The 25,675-nt window shown below is 52.8% G+C and overlaps 1 protein-coding gene across 4 annotated transcripts in view; it reads left to right on the top strand.

The window, feature by feature from the left end:
• MGLL (monoglyceride lipase) overlaps positions 1 to 24,123 on the top strand; it is a 240,951-nt gene extending 216,828 nt beyond the window's left edge. For 3 of the 4 annotated variants that reach the window (XM_044252881.1, XM_044252880.1, XM_044252878.1), the window contains exons 6-8: positions 7,254 to 7,343; positions 20,537 to 20,752; positions 23,853 to 24,123. In XM_044252881.1, the coding sequence (XP_044108816.1) occupies positions 7,254 to 7,343; positions 20,537 to 20,752; positions 23,853 to 23,978 (432 nt within the window). In that variant the 3' untranslated portion in view covers positions 23,979 to 24,123. The remainder of the gene's footprint in view (positions 1 to 7,253; positions 7,344 to 20,536; positions 20,753 to 23,852) is intronic. The other variant, XM_044252879.1, reaches the window with a different exon arrangement.
• The last annotated feature ends 1,552 nt before the right edge of the window (positions 24,124 to 25,675 follow it).

Below are 25,675 nucleotides of genomic sequence, written 5' to 3'. Positions count from 1 at the left end.
GCCCCAAGGCTTCCCATCAGAGTCTCTAGCAGACGTGGAACTTCCAGGCAAGGCTACCAGTGTGACCTCTGCAAGCCCTGTGCTAATAGATCACCTTGTCAATTCAGGAACCAGCCGTCCCTGGGGGGTGCTGGTCTCCTCCTATTAACCAAGACAAATTGGATTTCCTGTTGCCCCCAGACCTGAGGACACATCTTCCCCACCACGAAATCTGTTGCTGCTCCTGGGTCTTGCGCAGTTTTGACTGACAGAGTCCCTGATTCATCTGCCTACCCGCCCCCAGGGTGACTGGATTACCCCGTACACAGCTAGTCTAGTGCGACAATCTTCCTGAAAGCGTCTTGGAGAACCTTTGTTTAAAATTTAAACATTGTTAGAATAACACTTTCACAGAGTTCAAACGTTAAAAGATGAGGAGAGGACAGACAGGGGGCTGTCTCTGCCCAGTGGAGGCCGGCCGCTGGAGTCTCCATCTACTGGGACGCACAGGCACGTGCTACTCGTTGCTGTGTTTTACACAAACGAGAATACCCTCTCTGTGCCTTCTGCAGGCTTTGTTCTTTCTGCTGGCTTCATTTTTGTGGGTTTGGCTTTAGTTTGGTTGTTTTACTCAGCATATGATACCACTTGCGCCTCCTTCAGGATTCAGGAATAGTTATTCCCATCAGCATTAAGTGGAATAGTTCAGGCTAGGTCCTGGAATAGGTAAAGTCTCCCTTACAGACCTCCAAGAGGACTGGCTTCCCAGAGACCACTCCCACCTGAGAGGGCTGAGGTGGAAGAGGGGGCCTTGCCGTGGCCAAGACAGAGGGCAAAGTCAAGTCCTGGCTGCACCCCTCCTCCCAGTGGACTGTGCCGGTGGTTTGTTTCATGGCACTGAACGCCTGCTGGAGAGATTCTCCAAATCATCGAAGTGGGCAGCTTTGAGTACAGACAGGAACGTGGAAGAGGACAGTCCCTACCCCCTGGATTGTAGGAACACCGGATCCCCATGCCAGACCACACCCCCTGGCCACACACACCCCACCAGACCTGCACACGGCTGGTCTTAGCTCCACACTCCCTTTTCCACAAGCTGGGGTATGTTTAGCCTGGAGGACAGACAAGGAGGACAGGGGTCTGGCCCCCAAACACTGTGTGTTTAGAATGTGATTGCACAAGGGAAGGGACCACAGGAGAAATTTGGAAACAATATCCAGTGTATCAGAACCAGTCTCAGCTGCGTATGAGGCTGTTTCCTGGAGATTCTCTCCATGTCCTACACCTGGGGCGGTGCAGCGCTAGAGTCCTTCCCAGGGAGCAGAGGTGAAACCCTGGGCTGCCCAGCTAGGTGTGTGTGTGAAGGAGACTCGGCCTTGGCCTAGCCCCAGGGATAGCATGCAGGAACGTGGGGTGGGGTGCAGAACCACTCACTTTTCTAGGTGGGTGAGATGAGGAACAGCTGAAATCACCCTGGGCAGTGCCTGGGCTTGTTGGTGGGGTGGGGGAGCTCACCCTGCACAGAGGGTAATCTTCTAAATGATCTTCTTTGGTAATCTTCTAAATGATCTTCTTTGCCTCTTGCCTGGAGGTTGTCCTTGGGGATCCAGGGTCAGGGACGCAGGAGCCAGCCCACCCCATTCCAGATGCTTCCACTCCCTATCAATCAGGGCACCTGGCCAAGTAGAGAGGAGAGAGCCGCCATGAACCAGGCCCTCAGTGCATGAGCCGCCCTATCTCGGTTCCTTTCCGCCACCACCCAGTAAGGAGAGAAAGTCATTCCCAATTCACAGACAAGAACGTGGGGCCAATTGTTTTGCTCAAGGTCAGCTTGTGCCCCAACCCTGGTCGGGGAGCGAGGCAAGATACTCCCTTTCACCCCAAAGCATGCCTGCCAGCGGTCAGCTGCCCTTGACTGGAGGGCCTTCTCATCTGTTTGTAGTCACCAGGCTCTAGAAGGCCCTGGGAACAATCTGGGTGCTGGGAGTGGAGGGGAAACAGGAGGCAATGGGTGGGGGGGGGGGATTGCCCCTCTTTCACATGTGCTGTAAAGTTAGACCCAGGGACCAGGACTTAACTACAGTCATGAACGGGCCCATGAATCTGGCAGCTGGGATGTGCCTGGGGATAGGGGGTGTTCCTTCTGTCCTACAGGTGCCTGAGCTGTCGTAGCTGGGGGTTCAGACTTCTAGACGCTGGCATTCAAGAAACAAGTCATCTCCCCAACACATCTTTTGGGAGCCCCTGCTGTAGGTCAACCACAGGGCAGACAGCGGTGAGCCGCTGCTCCCCCCTTCCCAGCTCGACACACAGAAAAGGCACAAGGCACTTTCTAGTCTCCGATGGCCTAAGGCTGCATTCCTCCCCCACCGAGAGTTTCTGGGCTGACCCTTGCAGAAGGCACCCTCACAGAAGGCCTAGCTCTCTGGCCCCCTTTTGTACAAGTTGGCTTGCCGGAGCCACTTTAGAAGATCGCAATTATAATTCCCTCCCTCATGTCAAGTCTTTTGTCAGCCGCAGAAGCTTCAAAATGATCTTAGGGAGCCATTAAAACCTTTTGGATCAATAGAGGCTTTTGGGCCTCTATTGTCACTAGTCACTAGTATTTAAAGGGATGGGCTCAGCATTTCATCCAGGAATGGCCCAAGGGCATGTCAAGGGCCAGTGACACACTCTGGTCCCTGGACTTCACTTCTGGAAGAGTTATTCTTTTTGGGGGGGGGGGCGCAGTAGTTTTCAGGGTTCTAGCTGTGACTGTGAGGCTTGTTGCAAACCGTCACTCTGAAAAACATTGGCGGTGCTCTCTCTGCAGTCAGACCAGGAGAATTGGTTGACTTTCTCCTGGGGACAGAAGCCAGAAGGGCAATTAGGGAGGAACTCTGTGGAAACAAGTTCCCAGGTAACCTTCCCAGCAACACTTCGAGGTTTGTTTCATTATCCCCATGTGAGAGATGAAGAAACTGAGGACCACAGACTTCTTGGTGATTCAGAACCAGAGTTTGAATCAAAATTTGCCTGGCTCTCAGTCTCCTCTTTCTGGGGCTGGGAGGCTGGCAACTTGGGGCCCATTAGCTGTAAGTCTGCCCCCAAATTACCCTCCGGTGATGAGACCTGGGATCCCTGCTGAGCCAGGACCACTGGGTGGCACAAACCTGACTCAGCCTGCAGGGGTCATGATTTGAAGGGGGAATCTCACCTCAGCGGGGGCTGTCTGGGGTCACTCCTCCCTGGAGCTGGATCCAAGGCTCTCTCCACACTCCTGCAGGATTATCCGAAGAGCGTGAGCGAACTGGGAACAAGAAGTTTATTCTGTTTGATTCCAACTTCCTTATGGGTGAGCTGCACCTCTCACTGGGGCCTCTGCCGGCTTTTCTTGCCTTCCCTTAAAGGCGATGGAGGCCTCTCCCAGCTGATGGTGGAGGCTTAGGGAGACTGGTGGTGGAGGCTTAAGGAGATCATGGTGGGATGCAGCAGCACCGACCCGGGCAGCCTGAACAAAATTGATCCTCAGGGTGTGGGCTCTGTCAGGTCGTTTCCATCCCTACTCTTTCCTTACTACATGGCCCTTCCTCACCTCATACCCCCTTCTCAGCCCTTCTGGCTCTCTGCATTACTACAATCAACCCACTGCCCCTGCTCGATTCATTCAGCCCTGCCTCACCCTTTCCTCCCCCATCAACTAGGCTAATGGGATAAACAACCCCTAGAAGAATAGCAGGGAAAAGGGTTTTCTTTCGCACCTGTTCCAAGTATCCTGCCCCTGCAACTGTCTTGGATTTTTTTGTGGGGAAGTGGCTAAGCACCTAATTCTTTTTGTTTTTTTTAAGCCACATTATTTTCATCAAAAGATTTGCCTCTACCTTCAGGAAGGCAGGTCCAGCCACCTGCCACCTCCCCTCCTGAGCCCCGTGCACCCTTGCCCTGTCTCCTCCTACTTATTCTTTGGGGGAAAGGCCTTTGGCAGCTGTGGGAGGGAGCTGTCTCCCCTGCACTTGGCTCACTGTACTTGGAAGAGGGAGGCATAGCAGCCGACTGGTCTGGCTGTAACTGGTTAGTTTCCTCCACAGAGACCAAACCCTGCCATTGTTCATTTTGGGACTTTTGTTTATTTGTTTAAGATTTCATTTATTTGAGAGAGAAAGAGAGAGAGAGCATGTGCACAAGTGTGGTGAGAGGGAGGAGAAGGCGGAGCAGAGGGAGAGGGAGAAGCAGGCTCCTTGCTGAGCAGGGAGCTCAATCCCAGGATGCCTGGATTACGACCTGAGCCAAAGGCAGACACTTAACCCACTGAGCCTCCCCAGGCACCCCTGGCTTTGTTCATTTTGTACAAAGCAAACACTTCTCCAGAAATGGCCCTTTTTTTAAATTTTTCTTCCAAAACTCTTTCCCTAAAAGTTTCCTTTAGCTGTAGAAAGCTCTTCTGTTAAGAGAAAGAAAAGTGTTCTCTAGGAGAGAGGACTGGCATCCTGTCCTGCAGGCAGAGTCCTTCCTGGCCCTCTTGTCCCCTCCCTTTGCCCTGTGAATCCAGAGCAAGGATGGTTTGAGCCACTGTGCTGCCTTTTCTGATCCTTGTCAAACCTAATCTCACAGCATCTTCTCCTGGAAGTGGGGGTCTTGGTATTTTGGGGCATAAATATGTTGGTTTAAGAAACACCAGTGGCAAGAGCATAGATTCGAAGATGCAGGTAAGTCTGTCTCCTCGCCCCGGGCCGGCCCCTGTGTGCCCAGGTCCAACGTGGAATCGGGTGACGGTCACAAAACGTAAATTGTTGGTGAACAAGAAATCTGGTGGTGGACTTAGGAGTGCTGGCACGGAGGCTGTGTGGACTCCCTCCTTCACTTTGCTGGAGGATGGCTTGGCTGTAGAGCTGGTGTGCCCCCAGGCCTTTCCCTGACTGTCTGCCATCTAAACCGGAAATGGGTAGGAAACTGAAGGGTGGGAAGACAGCGGTGTCCTTGAGCACGCTGGGCCAGACCAGACAGGCACACAGGCCTTTGATTCCAAAGCATGGCAGGGCCGCACACCGTCAACCGTCAGCCCTCAGGCCCACTCAAGGAGACATGGCGAGGGTCACCAAGGACAGCAAGATGTCCAGATGACAGTTGCTCAAGCTTTGGGCTACACGTTAAGTCCTTCTCCAACAGTGTCGCCCTTGGGCCAGTCCTACTGGAGGGAAGAAGTCCCACGGAGTCCTCCACCCTCCTGAAGCAGTTGGACCCCAGTGGGGACCAGAGGGCACAGCACCTTGCCTCCCTCCCTGACCACACACTCATCTGCTGTATTTGCTCTTCATTTAAACTTTTCCTTTAACCTTTAAAAGCATACATCCCAACTCCTGAATTTAGGTTCCCAGAGGAGCCTCCAATTTCTGGAGTTCATAGACGTTTGGAAACATCCAAACCCCTTCCTCTGGGAGAGCTCTCCAGACTCCAAGCCATCCCGGTCATGTGCTTGTCTGCGGGGCTGCTTCACGACCCTGCCTTGACACTTGAGCCCTGCCCCACAGGTTCTGTCCATCCCATGAGGCTGCACACTGTATGGCCAAGTCCAGGCCCTTCCCCAGTGCTCCCAGTTGGATTCTCTTCTATGTCTCCACTAGACTCTCACACGTCAGCTCAGGTGCTTCGTGGCACCTGGTGTGTTGACAGCAGTGAGTTGACATGCTTGGGGATCGCTGGCTTGGCCCCCAGGCGTGGGGGGTGGGAGTGAGGCTGGTCTTCAAGGCAGGGAGCTCCCATCTTTTCCTGAATCATGCAGACTTGACTGTGTGGACCTCAGAGTGGCTGGGTGCACCTGTGTGCACCTGTGAGCACCTTTGCACCTGTGAACAAAGCCCTTTTTTCTTCTCTGCCTGATTCCTAGCCGTGTGAGAGGACATCCAGCTTGTACAGCCCGAGGACACAGGATGTTTTATAGCTCTGAGTGTCAAACGGGTAGCGGGGTCCAGCACGTGACTCCACAGAGAACCCCAATGGCAGCTGTGTGTGGTCACCCCCAGGAAATTCAGGCCCCCACTTAACACTCATATGGAGAGAGAATAACCAAGGCCAGTGGTGTAAGGGAAAAGCACAGTGTCGCCCAGACCGTTGTCCCCGTCCCAGCTGGCTGTGTGGTACACGGCTGAGCCTATTTCCTTGTGCAATAAAGATGAACCCTCACAGCATCTGTGTCAAGATTAAAAGTCTGGGCATCTACGGCTGTATGCGACACAGCAAAGATTGTCCTTCAGTAGACGTGAGTGCCCTCACCCCCGCTGAGGATACCGAGGGGACATCACCTCTCGGCTCCAAGATGTGCGCCTTCCACAAAGACTGAGAACTCACTGCTCGCCACCTTCCCTGCGATTCTAATTTCAGCAAGTCACAGCTCACTTGTGAAATAGCATCTCTCCCCCCTGAGTGTCTGTGCCCAGTGCAGAAACGAGAACAGCCCCCCTCTGCGGGGAGAAGTGTGAGATCCAGGCTCACACTCTTCCTGGGTAAACACCAGATCCTGCAGGAGAGACGGGTGGGGAGGCGCGGCTCGTCCCTGCATTGGGCTCAAGTTTAAGGAGCACGGATTAAGCACCTACTGTGTGCCAGGTGCTTTATCACACGGTGGTCCTCTGGGGAAACGCCAAGGTCCCCACTGACAGCTAAGGGAATGGGGGCTCCATGATGCTCTGATCTCACATCCAAGTGTGCAAGTCAGCACAGCCAGGGATCAAATCAGGTCTCTTTCCTTCTGCCACGCGTCTCCTGATCAAGCTGGTGACGATTTTTGTCTCCCTCTGAGACAAACCAAGGCCATCCACAGATTCTTCCCTATCAGAGCAGGCTTCTCTGGGATCTTCCGAGCTATCCTGCTTCACAGGTGATCTGGGTGGTTCTGCTCCTGCTGTGTATTTTTAGGAACCTCACAGAAGTGACTCGTGCCTAAGACCTCAGCTAGGCAGCTCCCTCAAAGAATTCCAAACTGCAACCGATGAGTGACTGTGGGGAGGGCGGCCACACATGATCCGGAACAGGCAAAAAATAGATATGGCATTCCTGCCGTCAGCTGCAGCGGCCCACCTCCCGCCCGGCTCCCCCCACGACACAGATCTGAGCCAGACTAACTGGAGGTTGTCTGAATCAGAGCAGGCAGAGTCCCGGGGTGTTCAGCCTGGGGAAGCGGACCTGGCTGATGTTCAGCTCGGGTGTCACTTTCCTTAATTTATTGTAAACTGTCCTGTGGGCAGAGCTGGGCATGGATGCCACCGAACTCACACCCCTTGTTTTCCCCTCCCTGCTAGGTCTTCGCTGCGAAAGTTCTCAACCTTGTCCTGCCAAACCTGTCCCTGGGCCCAATTGACTCCAGTGTGCTCTCTCGGAATAAGACGGAGGTGAGTCTTTCTGAAAACCTGGGGGCACCTGGGTGCTGCTGAGGGACTGAAGGCAGCAGCCCTGTGGGAAAGCTGAGTAATGGTTCCGTCCCTTTCGCTGAGGCCCTGCGTGAATTGATGGGGACATGAAGATGCGCGAGGTGCCGTGTGGCTTCAGAATTAGACGGGAAGGGACAGGAGCAAATCAGAGAAAATTGTGTGAACCAGCGAGGTCTCTTGTGGCCTCAAGTGAAAGAAACCCAACTCAAAGTGATTCAAGCAAAAAGAGGTATTTATTGATAGATGGAACTAAAGCCTTCAGGCATGGCTGGATCCAGGGACTCAAAAGTCTTATTCACCATCCATCTCTCCCCAGCGCTCCAATCCCCTGGCTTGGCTTCACTCCCAGGCAAACTTTCCCAGAGTGGAAGCAAAGATGGCCACCAGCAGCTTTACCTAAGCAACCCCAGCAGAAAGACAGTTTGTTGAAAAGCCAACAAACATCTCAGGGCTGATTTTTACTGGCATACTGTCCAGGCCTGACTTACTGTCCAGGAAAAGTCATGGTGTTCACCCCACCCAACCTCATGGGTTCAGTGTATAGAGGGGCAGTGCCTAGAGGACTCATTGGGATGAAGGTAACAGATTGAACTCAGGCCAGGCCAAACATCCTACGTCCATGGCTTGGGAGGTGGGAGATAGTGCTGGAGCTGGAGGGAGTTCAGAGGAAGAGGGTTCCTGGCAATAGTAACTGTGCTGCTAATGACCTGGCATGAAGGGAGGATGGCCCATTTGCAGACCAGTCAATAGCTCAGTTTGGCCACAGCAGAGAGGGCAGCAGGTGACCAGCAAGGGGTAAACTGAGGTTAGATCACAAGGCACCTCGTGAACCCCTTCTCCTAAAAGCCACTGCCCTTCCAGAAATCCATCACAGCCCCCCAAGCAGAGCTATTACCTTCTTACCTTCTGCAAGAGCAAAACCAGCCGAAAGGAGCTCAGAAAAGGCCAGGTGGCTTTGAAAGAAAGAGGCTGGGAGGTTGTGCCATCTGGTTAATGTCACCACCTCCAGGACCAGGCACCAAGGTCAGCAAGGACAAGAGGTCAAGGTCAACTCATGTACCTGAGATACTGGGTCTGAGTATAGTCCCAAACCCCAGAGATTTGGGTTGGTCTATTAAGAGACTGCTCAGGGAGCCGGTGCACTTCCCATCTAGCTGAAGTCCTGTACCTTGTACTCCGCCTTTGACTGGGTGCCGGCCAGGTGCTGGGAACTCACCTGCCACACGGCAGCCCCAGGCTGCAGGTGAGCACATGGAGACTCCACAGATTTGCCACAGGGACCTAAGCCTGATCTAGGTCTCAGACCTAGCCTGAGAGCGTAGGTGGGCGTGCTCTTCCACCTGGTCTATCTGTGGGGGCAGGGACCCTGGTGGGCTTATGGTCAGCGGATAGGAGGCAGCCCTGGGCATCTGGAAGACACCAGAATTATCTTCAGCATTAAGCAAATCATTTTGTTACTCTTCTGCCTCAGTTTCCCCTCTTGCCTTAGGAATTGGAAACCATGGAATCATTGACTTCCCAAGACCCCTGGAAAATGGAGTGGGGTGCTCTGGTATTCCAGTGGCCTTCCTGGGTTTCCTCAGGACCTGGGCACTCAGGGTTGTAGCTTCATTATAGAAAGTGACCTCCTGGCCCTCTGAGTCACTTAGAGGATGGACAACTAAATGGTGATCGGCCTTAATGGGAAGAAGTGTTGACCAGAGGTCTGACTCCTAGACAGCTGAAGGCCACCTGTTTGTAAATGACACCAGCAAGAGACCCTAGGGGATGGTGGGGTCTGTAGGCAACCACCCCCGCCTCTGGGATGTCCCATCTGCCCAAGTCATCCACCTTCAATTGAAATGTTTAATTCATTTTAAAAACCCACTGCCTCCCAAAGCCAAACCTTGGGGCCAAATTTGACCCACCGGGATCAAAGAATATTTGAGAAAAGACAAAAAATTTCATTTCCAAAGGCCAATCTATATAGCAAAAAGGCACCACTTTAGGATCCAGAAACACAAAAGCCAAACTCGTGCTATTCGATCTAATACTGATGATGTGTGTGAACGAGGTTGACATTAACCCCATTTCACAGATGAGAAGACTGAGGCTCAGGGATTAAGTAGGGGTTTATGTGCCGAGGGGCACAACTCATCAGGACCAGAGCTGAACCCATCTGATTGAGAAGCCCACGCCTGGCGGCCTCATCCCAGCCACTATCGACAATCCCTAACTCTTTCCTGTCTTACAATAGCTGGCCTGTGGGCAGGATTCACTTTGTGACAGAGGCCCGAGGGGGCAGGGTCTCCTCCACCTGCTGGCATCCTGAATAATGGCTTGAATGTGCAATCTCTAGTAAAACCAATTATCTTTGCCTCAGCTGTGCTGGCACAACAATAAGGAAGAGAGAGAGAGAGAGAGAGAGAAAGAGAGCACCCACTCCCTTTGACATCTTTCGGATGAAACGTCCAGGTGCAAATTCAAATTGTTTATCTTTCCACCTGAAGGTACTTGGGCATAAAGGCAGGGGGGAAAAAAAGATAATGAAGTTCCAAACCCTCTTTGTTTAAAAGGAGCAAATTTCAGAGCTTTTATCTCATTTTTGAGATCATGGAAAATTCCACTGAAGGCCTTACAGAAACCGGGAGTTGTGTGAGCACAGAGCAAAGCAGGATCTTCCCTCCCTGTTCCGTCCAGCCCGCACCCCGCAGCTGCGTACCCTCATTTCTCAGGTTTCTGAGTGGTCAAGCTGAAGGGGTGATTCTTTAGAAATGCTAATCCATTTCCCTGCTGGGAAACTCAGAGGAAGGGAGGTAGCCAGTCAGCCTGAAGGCTGGACTCCAGTTGAAATAAACAAGGAGCAAGAGTTTCCATTCCTCCACGGAGAGAATCGGCCCCTCGCTCATCGCCGCTCTGAGACTCCCTTTGAACATTCTGCTGAGCCTTAAAAATAGCAACGCCCAGGGGGAAAATATGTTCAGAAAAGGCACCTCCCCGGATCTAACATCAGGGTGTCTTAAGGCACATCTTTAGCTAAGATATTTCTCACGGAACCCTGCAGTTATAAAAGCCCCAAAAAGAAAAGAGACATTTGCCTAACAAGCTCACTAAAGCAGGACCCGGTGGAAGGGACCGCAGGCTCTTGGAAGGTCTGGAAGTCTGTCTGTGGGGAAGCAGGCGGCTCTGAGTGTCAAAAGCCCAACGTGCGTCTGGGCTTTGCTGTGGCAAGTGTTCTCACAAGCCACCCAGGCCTGTCAGCATGACACCCTTTACTCACAGCACCACGGCACGGTCACTAGCCAGCCCACGGAGACACGTTCTCCCAGGAGGTGCAAAGCCTCTGGGAATACAGCCCAAAATGCCTTATAATTGTCCTGACACCAGCCAGTGCGCAACTGTCGTAGCCTTCTTCCGAGTCACACACTGGAGCCCTTGTATCCCGCCACAGCTCCCGGATGCCAGCTTGCTACCAGTCTCTGGATCTGTGCAGCGTGGGCCCAGAGAGGGTAACTCACTTCCCCAGGGACACACAGCTACTAAGTAAGGATTTGAGCCCAGATCTCTCTACTCTGAGCCAAGTGCCCTTGGCACAAAAATCCCGAGAACAAAGAAGTTGCCACTTGGGCAATTTTTTTGTGTTTGTCTACACATTTAGCATCCTTGACCAGAACATTGGAGTGCTGACGTAGTCACCATACCACCCTCAGTTGTGGGGGTTTCACAATGGGATGAATCCCTCCCACTCTGAAAAGCCTCGAATGTTCTAAATAGTTCTCCGGCCAAGGATGTTGGGGCAAGAGGTGAAGGGAGGAGGTTGCTGACGATCTCCTCACACCCTCAAACCACAGATAACCCCCCATTTCCACACGTGCAGAAGACCCTGCTGTCTCTGAGCTCCATCCTGCCTGTGGAGCAGGTGGAGACTGGGAGGAAGGCCGGACTGTGATTCTGATCAGCCCCTCTGCGAGGGGCATCCACTGTGTGTACATGGAGGCGATTTGTCTTCGGGACCACGTCTGTTTTCTATAAATATGCTGGCTGCCCTCCAAGCGCATCCTGGCTGCCGGCGCTCCTGCCAGTGGGGCCATATGGTGGATTCCAGGCACCCGGATTGCTGTTAGCGGTGGCCAGCTCTCTTCCTTTCGTTCCTCCTGGGGGTGGGGGGTCGCCGCCCCAGCCCCTGCCGGCATTTCAGAGGTGCCCCCAGGCTGAGGGTGAGGCTCCCTTGCCCCTCTTGCCCGCGGGACTCCCACCCCCTCTGTGAGGAGGCCTTATCTGCCCAGGGCCCTCAGATGGCTCCCACCTGGGTTTGGAAAGCTTGGCCATCACCGAGGCTTTTGACTAATTGTCCCCACAGCTAAAGATAGGCCCAGCCTCCCACTCTGTCCCCAGGACACAGCCTCCCACAGAAAACCCCTCTGAGAACTGGTTATTAACTTTCCAGTATGCCCGGTTTGGTTAGCTGATTTTATTTTGTGACTCTCCATCATTCCTAGCTCACGTGCCCCACAGAGAACTTGTCTGTTTGAAGCAGCTAATAATTTACTAACACCTTAAAAAAAAACAAAACAAAACAAAACAAAAAAAACAGGCTGTTAGAATGTCTCTTGGAATGTCTGTGTCCATATGGGAGTGCCTAACAGGGAGCACAGGGCTTGGTCTAGCTTGGTCCTGGGCCCTTGCACACGAGGGGTCCGCGCACCTGACCCACTCCACCCCCTCGCATGCTTACTGTCCACCTTCTCTGCCTCTCCTTCTGCTCTCCTTCTGCCACCAGCTCTGAGAGAGGCAGGTTCCTCTGGGCAGCAGCTCAAACAGCAATGGACAAGCCAGTGAGTTGGCAGGGAGACCGTCAGGGGTCGTCCCAGCTGCCAGCTAGACCAGAGACCACGGGGTGCTCTCCCTGCCCTGCAGCTTCTCTCCCAAGTACCTTCATGTGATCCAAGAAGAAAGAAGCCGCACGCTTGGCTGGGTTCGCATGGGAATAACTCTGGGCCTCACTCTCTCAGAACACACTCCATTACCTCGAAGCCACACAGGAGCTAAGATCTGGACCCCCATTCACGTGAGGATGCAGCCAACTCGCCAAGCCTTGGCATGAAATGACCTAGGCACACACTAACCCTGAACAGTGGACTCTGCCCACAGGGGTCTCCCTGCCACAGGCCTACCTGAGGGATGTTTGGCTTCCACTGGCAAAGGGAAACTAAATAAAGAACCTAAAAACTGGGAGTGTGGGGGAAATGACCTTTCTCCTCCAACTTTAATCATGGAAAATTGCAGATCTACAGAAAAGTCCCCATGGTAGTACAAGCTCTCCCATAGACTCTTCCCCGAGATCCACCAACTGGAAATATTCCGCTGTGCTTGTTGAATCCATGCTTAAATATGAAAATATCAGTATGGATATCTATTTTATCTCTTTAAAAATTTATGGTGGTACTATATACAGAACATAAAATTTACCATCTTAACCATTTTTACATGTATAGATCAGGGGCATAAATTACACTCCCAGTGTTATTCAGCCTTAACCACCACCATCTCTAGAACTTTCTCATCTTCCCAAACAGACACTCTGTCCTGAGTAAATAGTAATTCTCTGTTCCCTGTCCTCTCCAGACCTTGGCAGCCACCACCCTACTTTCTGCCACTAGGAACTAGACTATTCTAACTGTATGACTGTGACCATATAGTAGGTGTCCTCTTGTGACTAGCTCATTTTGCTTGGCACCATTTCTTTAAAAAACTCATTCATGCTGTAGCAGGTGTCACAACCATCTTTATAGGGTGGAATAATATTCCATTGTACACACAGACCATGCCTTATTAATCCATTTGTCCATCAATGGACGCCTAGGTGGCTTCCACCTTTTGGTTACTGTCAATGATGCTGCTGTGAACATGGGTGTGCAAATATCTATTCTAGACCCTGCTTTTGATACTTTTGGGTTTATGCATTTCTCTAATGGCTAATGATGTTGAGTATCTTTTCATGTGTTTATCAACTATTTCTGTATCTTCCCTGGAGAAGCATCTGTTCAAGCTCTTTTTCCTTTTTTAATTAGGCTTTTTGTTATGTTGTTGTTGAGTTGTAGGAGCTCTTTATATATTCTAGATCCTAACGCTGTATATTATTTGTAAGTATTGTCTCCCAATCTGTGGCTTGCCTTTCTACTATGTTGGTAGTGTTCTTGGATGCACAGAAGGTCTTCATTTTCATGTAGTCCCATTTACCTACTTTTTTCTTATGTTGCCTATGCTTCTGATATCATATTCAAGAAATCATTGCCCAGTCCAGTGTCATAAAGTGGATACGCTGTTTTGGCTGAACCTTTTGGAAGTTACGTTGCAGACACCAGGATCCTAAACTCCTGAATACTTCAGCCTGTGTTGCCCCAGGGGAAGAAACCAGAAGGAGGATATTTACACGTAACCCCATGTCATTATCACACGCTGGAAAAGTGATAGGAATTCCCAACCCCATCCTCTAGCTACACCATATTCTGATTTCCTTAGTTGCCTCCAACTTTTGATTTTAAGACTCATGGTCACATATCTTGCTATTTTGTGACCAGCCGTTAGGGAGTTGGTCTTGTGAGATCTCTGTAATGCTTTCTTATTCCCCTCACCATTTAGTCAGTCCCCGGGCCTCTGAAAAGGTGGTTGTGGCCAATGTGACTGGGTGGTGAATATGGTGGCTGCTTTTCCCCTTCTTTTGGTGACCACTCAGGAGCTGTGTCTGGGTTTCAGGGGTCACAGTTCAGGGAGCCCCACTCCAAAGGAGCGAGCAGGGCTGTTTGTCTATATCACTCATGCTGGATTTGTGCAAACCACCTGCAACCACAGGCCCAGGGTCATGACCTGCCAGCCCAGCTCATGGCTCCAAAAGGCAGAGACCAGAATGTCCACGAGTTCAAGCTTAATAGAAAAAGTAATTCTTGGGAAAGAATGTTCAATAATTCATATATTTCTGATTAAGTGGTAACTCATCCACAAAAGCTGATCCAATTAATCCTTTTTATAACCACAGTGGAACGGAAGTGTCCTTATTTCTGGTGGTTCTTGGCTAGTTCAAGAACTTCAAGCACCAAAGTTGGGCGCCTACTCCAGTAGTCATAGCCTTGGGCATCCTGGTGAACAGGGCTTGCCTTCAGTCAACCAAGTTGGGGAGGCTTTGTGCCAAGTTAGGCAAGACCCCTGCCTCCCCTCTGCCATCCTGCAGGCGGCACCTCAGGTCAGCAAACTCCCGTGGAACCCCTGCTTTGGGCCAGGCCCTGAGCTGGAGGCTGGGAATACCAATGAGCCACCCTGTCTTCTGGGATTACGGTCCCAGGGACAGAAAGGGACACCACTGGTTCTGGTAGAGGACAAAGAGGCAGGCAGCAAGCTCCATGGGGAGAGCATAAGCTTTCCAGCAACAAGGCCTAAGTCCGGACCCAGGTCCTTGACCTTGTCTCTTTCTTTGTGCCTCAGCATGACCTTGGAAACCCACTCAGTGTCACTGATCCTCAGGCCCCTTGGGGGTGCAGTCTGGTGTAGTGTCCATGCCACAGGGATGGGAGCTGTTATTACCACATGTGTCATTAAAGATACAAAAGACTTGGGGACAGAAGTGCCAGTTTCCCCAATGGTGTCTGGGCCTGGGTCAATGGCAGAAAACACTTGAACTGGCCCCCAAGAGGGAACAGGGCTCCTCAGCAAACAGGATGAAGGACGTGGGAAGGGGAATTCTGGAAACTGGAAATGTCAGGGGCAGCCCCAGTAGTAGGCACAGAAGATGGGCAGAGGAAGGAAGGACAGGAGCAGCCCCTCTGCCAGCTGTGGGCCAGCGAGCTGGCAGTGGAGGTTCCCAGCTGCCACCCAGGGTCCAGAGTGCTGCTTCTTGGGCTGGTGGAGGAAGGTCGGCTCACTCATTCATTCATCCTCCCAGTGTCTGCCCCCCGGGGCACATTCATGTGTGCAAGGCACCCAAACACCTGACCATGGTTGGGGGCACATGCGGGGCTGGTGGGGGGGCATGAGCCTGAGAGCCTGGGGAGGAAGAACTCCCTGGAGAGGTGAAGTCTGGCCGGAGACCTGAAAGCAGAGTAAACATCGGTGAGATAAAGAGCGTCAGGCTGGAAAAGCATCAGAGATGGGAGATGAAATCCAGTGCACATAGGACAGGATTTTCCCCACTACAAATCGCTTCTTCCACCATTCCAGACAAACGTGGAACACAAATGGATTGCCTCTGCAAAGACCTGCCAGTCCATTTTAGGCTCCCCAGGGTTTCCTAAAGATCACTTGGATAGAGTTGCCATGCCCTCTCTCTCAGGCAGGCCAGAGAAGGTGCTCTGATTTGTCCTGTGAAGAGAACGAATGGATTACAGAGACCTAAACAATGGAGGAAGGAGGTGGGGATCACCGGATGTCTGGGCTCTAAAGCACAGGCGGAAGCGTAAGGCTTCCAGAGGAATGGGGAGGGATTCAAGGGAAGGAGGATCAAAAAAGCCCAGCTGTAGACACATCTGTAGGTACCCAAGGGGGAATCACAAGAGATTGGGACTGTGGGGCTACACTGGGAGATGGTGTCATGTGGTTCTGAGCCCCGAGGGAGCCCCCCAATCCCCTTCAGCAGCCTGTGAAGGAAGGCAACCTCTGCGACCCACCAGGTCACTTCATTATCTCTCAGGCCTGGAGGTTTCTGGTCCTTACCAAGGACCCACCCCTTCCTTCTCTGGGGAGGGCCACCTCCACAGCTCCTGGCCATCTGTGTGCACAAGACCCACTTGTACTTGCTCTTCTCCGGACAGGGAGCCTAGCCTGGTGAGTGGTTAAGAAGGCTTATATGGAGCCCAGTGGCCTATGTTCTTATCCTGACTCTGCCCCTTACTTGCTGTGTAACTTTGGGTGAGTCACCTAGACCCTCTGGGCTTCAGGCTCCTCACGTACAGAATGGCGGTAATAACACTAGTCCCTGCATAGGGTTCCTGAGAAGTTTCTATGAGCAAATACAAGAAAAGCACTTAATATAACATCTAGGGCAGAGTTAAGGGCTCAGTATGTGAGTTATTTTTAATATAATTCTAATCAAGAATGAATTCAGCTTTTCATCACAGAACTGATTTTCTAAAAATAGGTCAAGAGAGTTGACGGTAGGGGTGGGGCCCAGAATTTGCTTGACCAAAAGTTTAAGAAAACTCCCGTCTGTGGATTGCAGCTATATTTACTGTGCTTTGGGGCAAAGTTTTCTTCCCACAGGGACACTATGTACAGAAGTCAGAAGTCTCATTGGCCACATCCCTCCCTGTCAAGTTCAACCTTGCTAACAGCCCTCAGAGCCTCAGAAAACAGCAAGGGGCTAGAGGGTCACTAAACACACCCAGGAGGCCAGGAAAATACTCTCAGCTTATCAGACTTATAACCCAAGGAGAATCTTTGAGGTCCCCTCTACGGGGAAACTGAGGCCCAGGAAGAAGAAGGGCCTCATCCGAGACCTCGTGGGTTGGGGTCTCTGAAGCAGACCCTGTTCTGCTCCAGCAAAGAGCGGTTCTCCTCTCCTTGCTTCCCAGTGTCAGACTCAGATGCCACCCACACATCATCTCCACCGCTGTGGCCCAGACACTGGGCTTGGCACTAGGGCTTTATCATCTCACTGAATCTCCCAAGGCACTTCTACCATCATCCCATTTCACAAGATTAGCAAACTGGGTCTTGGAGAGAAGAGCCTTGTCCAGATCACATAGCTAGGAGGTATCAAGGTTGGTAGGCCTCTCTCCTCTAGTCTTCCTTATGTTGTTCTGAGACTTCAAGTCTCAGCCAGTGGAGGTGCCCCAGGAGTCATTTGTCTGGAGCAGGAATTCACTCCCTTGGACTCAGATCAGCCTCTGGCTGCTATGTTCCCAGCAGACACTGTTCTCAGCTGGCAGGACCAGCTGTGGTCCAAAAATAGAGGGAGCTGGGTGTGAGAGAGAGTACCAACGACTGGTTCTTTGGGGTGTGTGTGTGTGTGTGTGTGTGTGTGTGTTTTAAAGATTTTATTTATTTATTTTAGAGAGAGAGAGAGCGAGCATGAGGGGGGAAGGGTCAGAGGGAGAAGCAGACTCCCCACTGTGCAGGGAGCCACTCGATCCTGGGACTCCAGGATCATGATCTGAGCCGCTTAACTGACTGAGCCACCCAGGCACCCTGGTATGTGTTTTTAATTATTTTAATTAATTTGGAGAAAATTATGATTCATATGTACTTCTAAAAATAAAACAATACAGAGGGATCCCAGGTACCCTTACCTAGGTCCCCCCTGGTGGTGACATCTTGCAAAGCCATAGGACAGTATCATAACCAGGATACTGACATTGATAGAGTCAAGCCCCAGAACATCCCTATGACCACAGTATTCCTCTTTTCGCCCATTATGGCCACATCCACTCCACTTCCCACCCACCTCACCCCTCCTGAGCTCTGACGACCACTAACCTGTTCTCTCATTTTGTCATTTCAAGAATGTCATGGAGATGGAATGCTACAGTAAGTCATCGAGTGGGACTGACTCTTTGGTCTCTGGTTTTGAATGGGCAAGTTCTCCTGACCAGTGCTCAGGGCTTGGAGCTGGTGTAGGAGGGAGACCCCTGTCTGTCTCCTTCCTGGGGGTGACAGGACATATTCCCATCCAAAAGGAGGACTTTGGGAAGATTTAGATCTTAAGCTCTCAACAAAGTCTGCCATGATTGGGCAAGAATGGTTACTTGCGGGGAGGAAGGGAGGGTTGGGCCCTCTGAGCCTCAGTTTTTCTGCATGGTATGGTCCTCCTTTCCCTCCTGGTCCCAGTTTCCCTCTGCCCCTCGGCTTCCACCCAGGTTCACACCAGGGCCTGCCCTTTCCCCAACACATCTGCTAGTTCCTTCCCTGGGCCCATAATAGACCATTGTGTAAACAGGGCCTACGTGATCAAGACATGGAAAAACGAAGCAGGAAGACGTGACAGGAAGACACTTGGGCTGTCAGAGCAATTAAACGGATTCCTCCAGGGCCCTCACATGCCCAGGAAGGTCTGGGTCAGCAGGGCAAAGTGTCGGGAAGCTTTGGGAAGGACATAATGGGCTCTGGCCCTGTGCTCACATTAGCACACATTCCTGGCAGACAGGGTCCTGCATGGAGCACGGCTAGTCTGGGCTCACCAGCCTGCCAGGACCAGACCACAACAGCAGGGGTTTAATAGGAGAGAGGCTCATTTCTCTGTACAGTGACTTCTAACAGCCAAAGGCTCTCATCTTTTTCTTGCTGTTTCCAGGGTGCAGCCCTCCTCTGTGTGGGCTCACCTCTCTCCCTTCTCCTGCTGTGTTCTGCCCTGGTTGGTAGGAGGAGGAAAGGGGGCAACAGGAAGACAAGCCTTGATGAGAAGTTGCACCTGGCATTGGTGCTCACTTCCTATTGGCTGGGATATGGTCACATGATCACACCACTGCAAGGGAGGCTGGGAAATGTAGTCCTTTATTCTGAGTGGTAGTGTTCCAAACCAAACATCCAGGGTTCTATAGGGGAGAACAAGAACTGGGAAGCTAATGACAGGTTCTTCCTCTGCAAAACAGGGATCACAAGAACCATTCCTCTTCACGCAGCATGCTTATGAAGGTCGTGAAGCTTAAACGGGTTGAGCACTTAGGGCCAAACTGGTGGGAGAGCTCAGAAATAACTGTTAGCTGTCCTTCTTTCTTTCTTTTTACCAAATGTGATCCTACATGTGACACCCTGGTCATGTGTCAGGTCATGGGTTCTGCCGTTGCCATTGTTCCTGTTAGCGTCAGTTTGAGACACACTTTCAGCCCAGAGCTCTCGTGGACCCGGCAGCCCTCTCTCCAAGAGGTTTCCTTACAGACCCCTACTGATCCCCTGCTGTGGCCATGCACTGTCCCCACCCTGCCCCCAGACAGATGGCCCAGCCCTGCAAGAGTCATACCAGCTCAGCTGCAGAAAGTGGCTATTCCCTCTTGCATGGCTTTTCACAAATGGTCTGGTTTGCTGTGCTCAGTCCCCAGGATGCGAGGAGTCCGGGGATGCCAGCACTAACCCAGGACAGCCTGTCCCCTTTGGCACGGATCCAGGATTCTGGCCCAGGCCCTGTAGGGGGTAGTGAGGAAGGGGAGATGGAGCCCCCTTGTTCAGAGAATCAGAGTCCGGACACTGTGGACACTCTAGCACCTCACGAGACCACTGTTCCTGGACATCTTGTCCCTGTGGCTTCTCTGCTCCCTCATCCAGTCCTGACACTGCACTTCTCCAACTAGCTAAGATCCTGTTGGCGAGGATGAGGAAAGTGAGTGAAGGGGCATTGTGGTCTCCCACCTGCCTATATGGGCCTCAGAGAGTTCCAGAAACTTGGTACCCAGATTCTGACAGATACCCCATCTCAGGCCATAGGGAACAGGCAGCTCACTGTTCCCTCAAAGGCAGAAGGAGTCAAGGCAGAAAGTAATCTGGAGAGAGCAGGACAGGGTTCTAGGGCTGCCCCACCAAAGACTGGGTGGGCTTAGGAGCCATGAACAGGGAACAGGGTGTCAGGGTCAGGTCCAGTGGGCTGACGGTTAGGAGGGAGGACCTGCCTCCAGGCACATCCCACAAAGGCGCAGACATGATAAGGGCGTCAACTGCCTCCTAGTCAGGGCAGCAGGCAACCTCTGGACCCCAGACTTGCCGCAAGGCTCGCTGCTCCCGTGTGCCTTCAGGACCCCTCCCACCAGCCCCGGGCCTTCAGTAGCTCACGTGGGCTTCTCACCTGCTGCAGCCAGGCAGACACTAAGGGAAGAAAACCAAATCTACACAAGCTAACACCAGAACATCTTCAGAGCCATCCCTGAGTGAAATCATCACAGAAAACAACAGGACGCTGCTTACACCTTTTAAGTGACCAGTGCGTGCTTTGGAACAGTCTGTGCGCACGTGTATGAATGTGGACTGCGGCAGAGCCTGGAAGAAGAGGCTCCGGAAGGAGTGCAGGTCTGGGTTCTGGAAGGGCCAGCCACGCTGCCGGCTCTCGGCACCCACACCATAGACCCAGCTCACCCGAATGGAACCAGCTATTCAGGCCTAAGCAGAAGGAAGACTGCTGGGGAATAGGTCTGCTTCTCTGGACCTGGAGCCCGCAACCCTAGCCACAGACTGATGGAAATCTCTGTCTCTTCTGCCTGCAGGTGGAGCTTTACAACACGGACCCACTCATCTGTCGGGCAGGTCTGAAGGTGTGCTTCGGCATCCAGCTGCTCAACGCCGTCACACGGGTGGAGCGGGCCCTCCCCAAGCTGACCTTGCCCTTCTTGCTGCTCCAGGGCTCTGCTGACCGCCTTTGTGACAGCAAAGGGGCCTACCTGCTCATGGAATCCGCCAAGAGCCAGGACAAAACGCTCAAGGTGAGCAGCTGCCCCCTTACCCCGACACCAATCCCCCAAGGCAGGGGGAAGGTGGCACTGGTGACCCCTGTTCCCTGCCCCTGGAATAAGCACCAGAAATCCCAGGGATGTGTTAATTCTAAGGGAGTGCTTGAGCCACTAGCTGACCGTTCTCATGACAGAGCCTAAAGGGAGAAGGAGGGAACACTGAGAAGTTACCAGTTCAGAAAGAACACCTGCAGCCAGGCACTGAGCAAAAGAAGCCCTAGAGGGGATGTCTTCAGCTCTGTCGTGACCAAGGTCAAGGGCCTGTGTTCTGCCCGGCCTCCTGAGGCAGCGGCAGTGGCAGCAGCAGCAGCAGTAGCAGTAGGTCCCAGCTCAGCTGCCATCACCGGGGCCACTGAGCACACAGGGGCAGGGTTCCTGCTGGGATCTGGTCTTCGAGGGATTCTTTAAGAGCATGTCCCGCAGAGGGGACAGCACCTTTGGCTTAGCCGCGTGCCATGTCAGACACAACAGACCACAAGGCACCACCTCGGAGTAGCTTTCACACTGGCACATGTTGTCGTGGGGTTGAGATGAGCCCATCTTGTTTGCCTGATGGAACTGGGAAGAGCCCCAGCTAGAGGAACGCCTGCTGGGTACCCGTCAGGGGACAGCTGCTCCTGAAAGTGGCTCTCCGTGGCTGGCTGGACAGACACAGCCCCGGGGTGCATTCCTGAGCAGACACATCTTTGACCGTGATACCACAGCCCAGCCACCACATGTGGGGGCCCTGCACCCGGGGCTTGTAGGGAGAGGAGACAAGTCACACAGATTCCACGCCTATTGAGTGGCAGAGTCAGGACTTGAACTCAGGTCCTCGGCTCGAGCTCCTGGCCCTGGCGCCAGGAAGACCTCTCGGTTAATCATTAATTCAGCCACTCACAGGCACCTACTCTTTGCCAGGTCTGGGGAACATACAGGCCAAGTCCTACTCTCCCATGTGGCCTGCATCCCAGCGGAATGAGCAATAAACAGAAATCTGACTGGATTGATGAGGCAGGGGGTTGGTGCCAGGGGTGGGCTGGGTGACCAGAGGCAATGGTGAAGCTCTTACTTCAGATGGGGTGCTCCGGGAGAATGGCCGAAGAGCATTCCAGGCCAAAGGAGAACGATCACAAAGACCCCCAGTTGGTGAGATCATGGTGTGTGAGCCGAGCAAGAACGGGGAGTCCTGTCCTGTGTGTCCCTGGAGAGTCAGGACATTTCTCTCGGATCCACGAGGGGCCACTGGCCTGTCTGAGGCTGGAGAGTGGCCTGTGCTGACTTCAATTCTCCAGGTGGCTTCACAGCTGCCATGTGGAGACACGAGTGGAGGGCAGGAGCCGGCTGGGAGGGATAGTGATAGAGGGACCAGGGCGAGTCCTGGGCAGTGAGCTTGTACAGAGAGGAGGCGTGGCATGCGTTCTGAGATGGGTAACATGGGAGAGATCTGGGGAATATCAAGAATTTCATTTTGAGCTACCTATTAGAGAGTCCCAATAGAAATTCGGAAAAAGACTGGGGCATCTGGGTGGCTCAGTCAGCTGAAACCTTGATTTCAGCTCAGGTCATGATCTAAGGGTGGTGAGATCCAGCCCTGCGCTCAGCTCAGAGCCTGCTTGAGATTCTCTCTTCCTCTCCCTCTGCCCCTCCCCCCATGCTTTCAAAAGAGAGAGAGAGAAAGGGAGGGAGGGAGAGAGAGAGAAAGTAGGGAAGGAAGGAAAGAAAAAAAGAAAGAAAGAAAGGAAGGAAGAAAGAAAGAAAGAAAGAAAACTCGGAAAAAGAAAGGAAAGTGGTGTCTCTAAAAGGTACTCGCACATCCATGTTCATAGAGACATTGTTCACAGTAGCTAAGAGGTGGAACCAACCCAGTTGTCCATCGATGGACGAGTAGATAAATCAGATGTGGTCCAGACCAACAATAGAATAGTATTCAGCCTTAAAAATGAATGAAATTCTGACTCATGTCACAACATGGGTGAACCTTAGGAACATTATGTTCAATAAAATAAGCCAATTGCAAAAGAAAAAGTACTGTATGATTGCACTTGTATGCAATATCTAAAGTAGTCAAAAAACCATAGAAATAGAAAGTAGAATGGTGGTTGCCCAGTGGGGAATGAGGAGAGGGAATTTAATGGGGCCAGAGTTTCAGTTTTGCAAGATGAAAAAGTTCTAGAGAGCTCTTGCCCAACCACGTGAATATACTTAACACTACTGAACTATGCACTTGAAAATGATTAAGGTGACAAATTTTATGCTATGTTTCTTAACACGGTATTAAAAATAGGAAATTTGGAGGTGCCTATTAGCAGTCCCACTGGAAATGGCAAATCAACAGTCAAATATACACATCTAGAGTTCAGAGAGAGGTCTGGCTGGAGACAGAAATTCCTGAGTCACCAGCACATGGATGGTTTTCAAACCACGAGACCGGACGAGGTTACTCCAGGGAGGGAGGAGGAGGGCCATGGCCATGCCTGTGGGCCACACCAGCCCACAGAGGTCGGCAGGGCCATGGGTAAGCCTAGACTGAGAAGGGGCTGCTGGCAAGGCAGGGAGACAACCAGAAGGGTAGAAATCCGTGCAAACCACAAGAGGAGAGGGTTTCTAGAAGGTTAACACTGGCCAACTTTTGAATGACGCTGAGAAGTCAAATCATATGAAAGCAGAAAGTGTTCCCTGACTCCTGCAATGTGAAGGTCACCGGAGCCCGTGCCAAGAACGCTCCTGAGGGCTGGTGGGAGGGAAAGTGAGGATGGAATAAGCTGCGCACCAGATGGAAGGCGGGGATGTGTAGACAGAGAGTGGAAATCACCCTTTTGAGATGGAGGCACAGACAGGTCCATAGCTGGAGAGAGAAAGAGAGTCAAGGGAGGGTGTGAGTTGATTTAAGAAAGGGAGTGCTGGAACAGGATGGGACGTTTAAATGTATCTGAACCACCACCTGATCAGAAGGCAATGACAGCATATAGAAGGGAGCCCTTGGCGCAGGGGGGTGTGCCTGGACCCCCGGCTGTGCTGCACCCCACACACCTCCCCCGCCTACACCTGTCCCCTCCTGTGGCCCTGACCTCCTGTCTTTCCCAATTTGCAGATTTACGAAGGTGCCTACCACATTCTCCACAAAGAGCTTCCTGAAGTAACCAACTCTGTCTTCCGTGAAATAAACATGTGGGTCTCCCAAAGAACAGGGGCGGCGGGAACGGGGTCCCCACCCTGAGCGCACCGGCTACATGGCTGGCGCACGGCTGGGGACCTGGGCAGAGAACGGGCAGAAGCTGGCTTCTCACGCGTGGCTTGCCGGGGGAGGGGGGAGGAAATCACAAACTGGAGGAATCCCTAGCACGATTTTGTCGATTGTTGTATACCAGGCTGCCTGTTACTGGGTCTACCTTAAGGTGTAGACACGTTGCGAAAAAATGGAGAAGGGTCACAGGGAGGAGATGTGCTCCGATGTCCTTAAAACCAAGTGAAGCCTCTGCCCTGTCTCCTCCCCCGCCCCCCTCCCCCAACAAGTTTCCCAGGAACTCCTGGTGTTCCTTGAACACCTGACTGCAATAATTAGAGGAGTCTCCCAGCACCCCCCACCCCCCACCCCAGGACCCTCCCCAGCTAGCCCCGCTCTGTGGCCTTTCTCTGGCTGTGGGATGAGGTGGCAGGGGCAGCTCCCCCGGGGCAGACTCGCTTGCACTCCGAGGCCCAGAACATGCCCGGGACTTCCTTGGCACGAGGAGCCGCCCGTGCCACCCATGTCAGCTCCTTGTCAGCCTGGAGCTAGGCTTTGGGAGGGGATGAGGTTTGGCCCACACAAAGAGGACTGGGCGGGAACCCCTCCTTGTTGCCTGGGGAACCCGAGGCTGCCCACCGAGTGCTTTACACATTCAGAGGCTGCTCTTCCCTGTGGGACCCGTTGGACCTGACACTATGAGAGGGGAATGGTATTGAAGAGGAAACATTTAATATATAATGTATATTCTAAAGCAGGGATTATTTGGGTGGGTGGGTGGGTGGGACCAAGTGTGGGAGCCTGATGCCCCTGCACAGGATGGGACAAACTGGCCACAGGGCCCTAGGTCGAGGTGTGACCCCTGGAAGCAGGGCCAGCAGTGGGCGGTGCCACGCGTGTCCCTGGTCCTGGCCTGCCCACAGCCACCCTGGGAGCCTCAGTTCTGGCAGCATAGCTCCCTCTGGTGGCAGAAGAGGAGAGTCCCGACTCCATGGCCCTGCCCAGGGCTGCAGCACTGACCCCCCTCTCGCAAGCCCCTTTCCCGGAGGCCAGGACAGGAGGGGCCAGCGAGGGCTGGCATGGGCCCACCTTTCCCAGCAGAGGGCCCCGCAGCGCCTGACCTGCCTTTCTCAGGTGCCAAACCCCACCTGCCCACCCTGGGCCCTCCCTTAGCGCCAGCAATAAATGGGGATCACCGGCCACTGCTGGGGGTGGGGACTTTCACTTTCAAATGGGACTTTCACTTTCAAATGGGTAACAACTTTCAAAAGTTGTTACCTTGAAGCTCCTTAGTGCACATATGACCCTGGGTGGGGGTGGACCCGCGAGGGGGACGCCTGCTTGGCCCGCAGGGTGCAGTCGAGGGACCTCAAGGCCCTGGATGAGGCGGCTGCTCCCGGGCCAGGCCCTCTGAATTTGGGGACTGGGAGTTGGGTCTCCCACCTCTCTTCCTGCAGCAGTGGGAACTGTTGCCCTTCACCCACGCCCTGTTCTGGGGCTTGCTCTGGGTCCCCAGAGGGGAGGGTCCCCCTGCTCTCCTTCCAGAGGCCCTGACCATGGCATAGCCAAGCGCTAGTCACCCTCCAGAGGGCAGACCCCCGGCCCCAATGGGAAGTCATGCTGACCTGGGGGTGAGGTCTGTGTTCTCCTGCCCTTCAGGGCGGTGGGCAGTGGGTGGGGGTAGGGGCAGG

The sequence above is a fragment of the Neovison vison genome, chromosome 6 (assembly GCF_020171115.1).
Source record: "Neovison vison isolate M4711 chromosome 6, ASM_NN_V1, whole genome shotgun sequence".
NCBI classification, from domain to species: domain Eukaryota; kingdom Metazoa; phylum Chordata; class Mammalia; order Carnivora; family Mustelidae; genus Neogale; species Neogale vison.
This window is presented reverse-complemented; position numbering and strand designations above follow the sequence as displayed.